The 8,555-nt window shown below is 45.8% G+C and overlaps 1 protein-coding gene across 1 annotated transcript; it reads right to left on the bottom strand.

Moving 5' to 3' along the window:
* Positions 1-5,123: 5,123 nt before the first annotated feature.
* Positions 5,124-7,174, bottom strand: LOC309832776 (uncharacterized protein; the record flags this gene model as incomplete). The annotated part of the gene is made up of 3 exons (XM_082670744.1): positions 5,124-6,033; positions 6,354-6,407; positions 6,626-7,174. 3 exons carry the CDS (start codon positions 7,172-7,174, stop codon positions 6,025-6,027), a joined length of 612 nt encoding a protein of 203 aa, XP_082526870.1. The 3' UTR covers positions 5,124-6,024.
* Between the last annotated feature and the right edge of the window lie 1,381 nt (positions 7,175-8,555).

Raw genomic sequence — 8,555 nt, 5'->3', positions numbered from 1 at the left:
GTGATGGAAATGTTCTATGTCTGCATTGTTTAATATATTAGCCACAAGTCACATGAGATTATCAAACACTTGCAATGTGATTAGTGAGACTGAGGAGTTGATAGAATATTTTATTTTATTGAATTGTAATTAATATAAATTTACACTTAAATAGACTCCTGTGACCAGTGCCTGTGGTAACAGACAGATCAAGATTAGATGATTAAGACAGCGACAGCTGTAGTTTGAATGGGCCAACCTTAATGTGAGAGGCCTGGCTCATTAGATCAACTTGAACCACATCTGGTCAACTCATGGTGATAAAGGAGGCTGTAGAGTTTTCTGAACAATGTTTCCAGCTCTGGGCCAGGGGTTACCAGGGATCAGCCAGATTAGAAGGGTGTCAGATTAGAAGAAAGGTGTGGGACATGGAATGGTGATACATTTATCTTGGGAAAACTTCATTTGGAGGGGGGTGTGATTGGGGCAAAGTGGAATCATGGGAGTAGGTGACCACAAATTTCCAAGTTGGTAAATTTACATGGGATTTGCAGAGGGAAGCAACATCTTCCATAGCTGCTGGAGGTTTAGTAGAGAAATCGAGATCATTGTTAAATTAGCTGAGCTTTTATCATTTGATTTAATCCCACGATCTTTCAGGGATGGAGTACTTTCCACAAATATGCCTTGTTCCATCTGAGAAGATATTTCAGAGATCGGAGACACGATACTTGTCTTCTTTGGGAGCTAATTTATATGGAACCTAGAGGAAAAGTTTAAAAACATAGAGTTTAAGGTGGAATGTACATGTTGATTCCTTTATAAAACAAGAATTTTGGATAAATGAAGATTTGGGAAGACACAAGTAATAATAGTAACATTTTCCTTAGACTCTCTGCCAGGCACTGTGGTACGTGCTTTGCCTGTGCCATTTCATTTTGTCTCATGACACACCTGGGGTAGGTATTATTCAGCTCCATTTACAGATGAAGAGGTTGGAGCCTTGAGGACTCGGAAATACTCAGCATCTCCAGGTCAGCAAGGGCAGAGCCAGACTGAGTCCCAGAGCAGCCAGGACCCCTATAGCCCTATAGCCCTTAGTCTATCCTAGTCCTCCCTCTGAATGGGATATTCCCACGCTTCTTTTTTGTTTGTTTTCTCTCCTATTCTATTTTCCAAATCAAATGTAAATTCGCCTTTAAGAAAAATAATTTGTAAAACACCTGAGTCCAGCAGACAAAATTGAAGTAGACAGCTGGTATCTGAGGGCTTCTGGACTAGCCAGTGAAGATTTTCTTTGAGAGAAAAATTCATGAAGTGTTAGGATTAGGCTACCCCTTGCCAGCCTGCTTCTCAGCCCATTTGAAAAGTCAGAATGATGTCCTCACTATATGCAAGGCATGGTTTTGGGTTTTAGGGTACCGTGGCAAAGGAGTCAGACACAGTTCCTACTTTTATGGGACTCATACTCTAGGTTGAGAAAATACTAAGTTAAACAGTTACAGTATAATGTGATAAAGTTTAAAGTAGGGCCAAGATAAGGTTCTGTGAAAAGAAAAGGAGAACCATTCTGTCTGGGGTGAAGCTTCCATGGAGACTTTTATTTAATATGAAACTTGAGGCATGAGTGGGAGTTTGTTGAAAAGTGGGAGAAAAACATTCCAGGCAGAGTTAAGAGCTTGAGTTAGAGGACAGAGGGAGAGGGTGCCTGGGGCCTTGGAGAAAGACCAAGTTTAGTGAGGCAGGTTTCTAAGCGTGAAAGGGAATGAGGAGTCATGAGGCCCGAGTTGAAAGCAGGAGGAAAAACATCAGTGAAAACATTCAGTGGAAACAGGAAGTGTGAGAATCTACTCAGCAGAAGTGAACTAAGCCACCCCAGGAAACAATCCTTTGGGACTAAGGCATCCCAAGCCTTGGGTTTGTAATGCAGCTCCACCACTGACCAGTTGGCTAGCGCTGAGCATATTACTTTAACTCTATGATTCTCGGTTCCCTTGTCTGTAAACTGGGTATTATGTTTGCTGTGAGGACCCCATGAGATGAAGCACCACTTGGCTAAAAATGTTAGTTCTCACTGACAAAGTTGGAAGCCCTTGACTACTCCCACCAGAGCCCAAGTTTCCTGGAAGATTGTGATCAGATCTGCTTGAGCTATTCTGTCCTCCATGCCCGGTCGCCACAGGAAGCTCAACACTGCACTTGCTGGGCATAAGATGAGTATTTTTTTCAGGCCCTCATTGGCACTGCCATCTCCTACCTCACCTGGTCTTCCCAGCCAACACCAGGGTCTCCAGAGCAGGAATGGTGAGTTGAGGGGAACCATTCTGCAGAGGACAGGCTGCAGGATTGGGGAGAGCAAACACTGCGACATGTGGATCTAACAGATCTCACAGTGAATGCTGCACAGGCCCTGGATTAGATCACAATGCTGATGCATTGATTGCTGGCCAGTGTGTGACCTGGGCAGTTAATTATTATAAGGTGCAGAGGAAGTTAGTATGGTCGGCTCATCAGGGCCTGAGCAAGGGTGAAAGTGGTCCTCATGCACTTCAACACCTCTACTGGCCTCTGCTAGCTACTCTTTTTTGAACTCCTTTGTACAGGGTTTCTAAGCTGAAATACCACGGTTCTAACTTGGAAACTCTGGTGACTTCAGAAGGACTGTTAGAAGACCCTAAGCTCCTAATTTCTCTCCACTCTGAAACAAATTCTACCAAGATATGAAGAATAGCTTCCTTTTGGTGGCAGAGTTACAGAAGAGTCCATTTTGCTCACCTTTCTTGTAACATTGATAAAATAATAAAGATAATCCCCCTTTTTTTAAAGAGGAAAAATCTGGAACCCAGAAAGAGTGAGTTGCTGGCAACTTCTACCTTTTGCAGAATCTTTGCAATGACCAAGTTCTTCCATTCCACGTGACCTCATGTAATCCTCACAAAACCCGAGGTATGGATGTCCTCTTCATCTTTCCCGTGAGGAAGCTGATGGTCTCAGAGATGTAGAGTGAGCTGACCAAGGCCACACAGTGTGAAGGGCTCAGCTTGACTCCTTGCCTGGGGCGCTGTCAACCGGGAGGCTGGCAGACACTTTTCCCTGGCAAAAGCTCAGATCTGAGTGTCCTGCGCTCGCCCTTGGGCCATGACCCTGCCTCCTCATGCTGTTCTGTGTTGCAGAACTCACCCTGGGCCACACCCTGCCCCAGGGAGTGAGGACATAGCCCCCGGAGGGGAACCGTGCAGGAGGGGGCCATCAATGACAAAAGACCTTGTGGGAATATTTGAGTCCCTAGAGAGGCTGGAGGAAGAAAACTGGGGAAAACTTGTCTGGGAAAGTCCAGGTCCAACCCTGATACTTACAACATGCTGTGGGAAACATGAGCTGAAATTCTCCATGAGACATGAGAAATTGCCGCAGCTCCAGGCTGACGCTTTCGCTGGGAGCTGTAACCCTGTAAGGTTTGCATCCGAGTAGTTGACATCATGAAGCAAGGCCTGCATTTTGCACTGTTTGTTCTAATACTAATCTTTTCTGTTTATGAAACGTCTCTTACATACCAGGCAGTATGCTGTGCACATTACATAAATCATCTTGTGTGATCTTCACAAAAACTCTATGGCTCAGATTTTATTGTTTTGCCTTTTTCACAGATGAGGAAACCATGACCCAGGGAAGTTATGAGACACGCCCAAGTTTATTTAGTTCATAATTGGCCAGACTGGGATTTAACTTGCGTTTCTCTGACCCAAGCCTTTGTTAAACCATTATACTGTATCATTGTACCACTACCCTGCCAAGGATCTTTGCCCCTCAGAGAGGACACTCCCCTCCATCACTTTTCATACCCCAGAGAGACCATCAATTTTCCATGAACTCAATGCCTGTTCACTTCTGGGCTTTATTCTTTCTGGAAATGGAGTCTGGTAGAGGAAGAAAGGAACTCATAGAGTTGTGTCTGGGGTGGCAGAGAGGTCTTAGAGGTCCTTGGCTTAGGGTGGGAGATAGAATTGGATGTGTATCTATTGACCTAATGCCGGTAGAATATAGCAATTTTGTAGCAGTATAGCTCCATTTCCTGCTCCCATCTTTTGTGCTTTTGCAATATATCTTACATTTATGTATGTTTTAAACCTAACAATACAGTGTTATAACTATCACCTTAAACAATCTTATCCTTTTTAAAAAAATTAAGAGAAGAGCACATACACACTTTTTTTTTTTTAAATTTACTTTTATTTGTGTTGGGTCTTCGTTACTGCGCGCGGGCTTCTCATTGCGGTGGCTTCTCTTGTTGTGGAGCACAGGCTCTAGGTGCGCAGGCTTCAGTAGTTGCGGCACGTGGGCTCAGTAGTTGTGGCTCACGGGCTCTAGAGCACAGGCTCTGTAGTTGTGGTGCACGGGCTTAGTTGCTCCATGGCATGTGGGATCTTCTCGGACCAGGGCTCGAACCCGTGTCCCCTGCATTGGCAGGTGGATTCTCAACCACTGAGCCACCAGGGAAGCCCCCCGCACTTTTATATTTACCTGCATATTTATCAATTCTGATATTCCTGAGTTCTAGAGATATTTTCTCCATTTCTCTGAAGACCCTATTTATATTCAAGCTCTTTGGCCAAAAATACTAAAAATTATCCTCTGCTAAAAATTCCACTTGTCTTTCTGAAGACATAAATTGACTCTGCTCTTAAAAGTGATCAAGCTTGTTTTCCCCCTCTGGTCATTTATTTTGAACATAAGGTGAAAATAGAAATAAACTCTCCTGGTATATGTGTGTTTTTGGTAAACGTATTTGTTATATGTACAAGTGAGTCTTCTCTCTTAAGTCCTCGTTTCTGTTTTGTTTATTATGTTGGGATGATAACAATATCTATCCCAAGGACTTTTCGTAAGAATGTAATGAGTCAAGGCAGAAAATTCCCTGACATGTAGCTGGTACTCAAGTGATGTTAGTTTCCTTCCACCTTCTAGAAAAGATAAACATAATATGGAGGTTATAATCTGAATGGGGAGACTTTACTTTTTCAAAATTCCACCCTTATTTACTTCCCCTGTCCCTACACTACCCAAAATCATCAGGTCTCAGTCAAAAGTAATTTAATTAATTATTTACACACGCACATACACACACACATATACACAGTTGGCATAGAGTTCGTAAGACTCCTTTTTTATATGAGACAGATACTACCAAATATTTATTCAAAATAAATCAATAAATCAATGAAATGATAGGAAGTTAATATAAGCATTTACTACGTCATCAGAAGTAATCAATTAATTTTTAAATTTTTTTTAAATTGAAGATTAGTAAGACTCCTTTGATAAGTATAAGTACTAGATAACTAGCAAGAGCTTCCTGCTAGCTTCTCTAATGTGTTTTTAATAAATCTTACACTAGCCCTCCATCTTCTGGAATTACGGTAAGCATGATGCCCAAATCACCCGAGGAAGGGCCAAGTTACTGAGTCACAGCCAGAGATCTCCCAGGGCAACCTGGTACAGAGTGCCTGCTTGGGAAAGGCCAGTGCCTCGCACAAGGCTTGTTCAGCCAAGTAAGTGCAGGCACACCTCATTAAGCACCGCTCTCACTTTGTGGAGTTCGTATCATGCTGCAATGTTGGAAATATTTTTATAATTAAAAAGTGTTTATATTCATAACTCTTTTTTGTGTGGAGGGCAGAAAAACAACATGGGTTTATTTTAAGGCAAGTACAACAATTAAGACCACATAAGACAAACACAGGTCAAGTTAAATTTTTAGTGGGGTTTTTTTTTCTTTTAGGAATGCTGGGGGAGGAATCTACTATACAACACCATCACACTTTGTAAATAAAAAGTATCAGATACTTGACTTCTTTATCCACCACCAACAACAAAAAATAAATTATTTTCTTGTTTTGTAAAAGACCTACAACTGGGAAAAGAATTATATCTCATAATTGTACAGGGGGGAAACCCCACATGGGTTTCTTGAATTTTCACTTTGGCAGTTAGAAATGGTCGGGCAAGATGAGAAATGATCCAGGGAACTCAACTTTAAATATTGTATTAATGGCTCTGAAAAACAACAAAAAAATAGCCTGATTACAAATCCACACATTTGTACAGCACGGTTAGAGAAATTTAAAATTACACACAGCACATACATAATCTATAGAGACCCCCAGAGGTCTACGGGGGTCTCTACAGAGAGTCATTACTGGGTCGCTACGGGATTTGGTCCATAAGTTATAATTTTTGAAACCCCGAGTGGAGCAGTGAGCACAGCCATCCTGGAAGGGGAGCGGGATTTTAAAATCATTATTCATTTCGTTGGGCCGCGTCCGTGTACTGGGGCCTCTTGGGATCTCAGAAACGAGGCGGCGAATTAAAGTCACCTGCAGCTTCGCGGAGGGCTGAGGCTGGCGCGCGCGCTCTCTCTGCTCCCGGGTCTGCGGAAAAAGCGGTGGGCAAGTTTGGGTTCTTTTTGCGTCTCTGCAGCCTGTTTGAGAGGGGCGCGTCTGCTAAGCGAAGCCGGAGAGGGCCAGGGCAGAGGAGGGCCGGGGCAGCTGACTATTTCGTGCAGTCATAGGAATATGGAGCTGCGTGGCGGTAGAGAGAAGGCGTAGGTAGATCTGCAGGGCAGCGGACAGCTCGCGTTGCTGCTCACCTGGGGTTTGCCGAGCGTCGCGTTCTCAATCCCCAGCCGGTGGGAGTTGAACATCTCCCTGACGTTAGGGAAAGTCTGCTGCTGGGCTGCGAACGTGTGGCCGGAGAGCTGGTTCAGGTCCCCGCTGTGGTTCAGATACCAGGACGCCGCCTGGGCCGCGGCGCCGGCTGGGGCTGGGGAGCTGGCGGGGGCGGCGGCGCCTGCGGGTGGTGGTGGCCGTGATGCTGGTGGTGATGGCCAGCGGCGGTGGGCGCGCCCTCCTGGCCGGCGGCGAGGTTGAGGGCGCTCAGGGGCGATGTGGGTCCGCTCGGGTGGTCCGAGAGGGCCTCGTCCAGTGCGGGTGGTGGGGGACGCCCATGTGCGCCGGCCGCTCGGCCCCGGTGTACAGGCTCCTGGCGCGCACGCTGCACTGGTAGACCCCGGCGCCCGCAGCCTCCAGGCCCTGCGCGCACTGCCGGCCGTAGGCAGCGGGCGGCGCGGCGCGGCGCGGCGGCGTAGGGCAGAGCCAGCGGCGGCACCACCAGGCCCGCGCTCCCGGCCTATATTCATAACTCTTATGCAGGGTTTCCTAACCTTGGCACTATTGACATTTGAGGGCAGATAATTGTTTCTGGTGAGGATGTCCTGTGCATTGCAGAATGTTTAACAACATCCCTGGCCTCTACCAGTAGGTGTCCCCCCACTCCTAAGTTGTGTCACTCAAAAATGTCTCTAGACACTGTCCCTAGGGGACCAAAATTGCTCCCACCCAGATGAAAACTGCTTTTCTGTTTTTTGGGGTTTTTTTTTTTGGCCGGGCCGTGCTGCTTGTGTTCCTGACCAGGGATCAAACCCGGGCCCGTGGCAGTGAACACACAGAGTCCTAACCACTGGACCACCAGGGAATTCCCGAAAACTGCTTTTCTGAATTACGTATTAAAAGGCCAGTTCTCACTCTAGAAGAGGGAGCACTGTAGCAAAGCTCTCAGCCAAGGGCACCCATGGGCAATCCTGCCTTTCTTCTGCCTGAAAGGCAAATGTCAGGCTGTGCTTCCTGGGAGCCTCCTTCTGCTCTTATTCTGGTTTCTGATGAACTGATTTGACCTCCTAAGAGAGCTGAGGAAAGAATACCAGGAATAATGCTGGTAGACCCACCAAAGTGCAAAAGGAGATGTACCCACAGGGATCTGGAAATGCAGGCTTCGGAGGAGCCTTCAAGGAAGTAAAGTGAAAATCTGCAGGTGATGAGAGGATTGACCAACCATTGTGTGAACTATAGTTGGGAGAAGCAGTGGCCAAGGAATGAGGATCGTGGCTGCAGGGAATTTAAAAAGAAGGAAGAGCTACCAGTAATGTGCAAAGATGGGTAACACATTTGTGTAGCGACCAAATGTGGTGCTGGTCCAGTTAACACTCCTGTTTCCAAAAAGGCATCATGCCACACACACACACACACACACACACACACACACACCCCTGCAAGTGGCATATACCTGTTGCACATTTCCAATGTATGGAGCATTTGTTTATTCATTGAACACTTGCACCAGCTCTGGGAAATATGCTAACCCAGCATAATTAATCTAAATTTATAGATGAGAAAACTGAGGCTCAGAGAGGTTAAATGACTTGCCCACATCAGGAACACCTGGACTCAAAAGTACAACCTCAGACTTTGAATCTGAGGCTCACTAAATCCCACCAAAGCATACTGGCTTTGTCTTCCAAAAGATCAGCTCTCTGGAGGATCTGAGAAAGCAGGTCGGTGGGGAATGTGCTGGACCCTGGTGATTGGGGTGATTCTCTAGACAGAATGATTCTCTAAACCAAAAAAAGTTGGGTCCTCCTTCTACACAGTAATGTGTGTGTTGTTCCCACAATTCTTTGGGAGCCCCCAGATGCCGGGGAGGCAGCATCTAAGACTATGCCTGGCATGCTGTGGGAACTCGGT

The sequence above is a fragment of the Grampus griseus genome (genome assembly GCF_964374135.1).
Source record: "Grampus griseus genome assembly, chromosome: 14".
Lineage (NCBI taxonomy): Eukaryota > Metazoa > Chordata > Mammalia > Artiodactyla > Delphinidae > Grampus > Grampus griseus.
The sequence above is the reverse complement of the archived record's forward strand: the minus strand, read 5'-3'. Positions and strand labels throughout refer to the sequence as shown.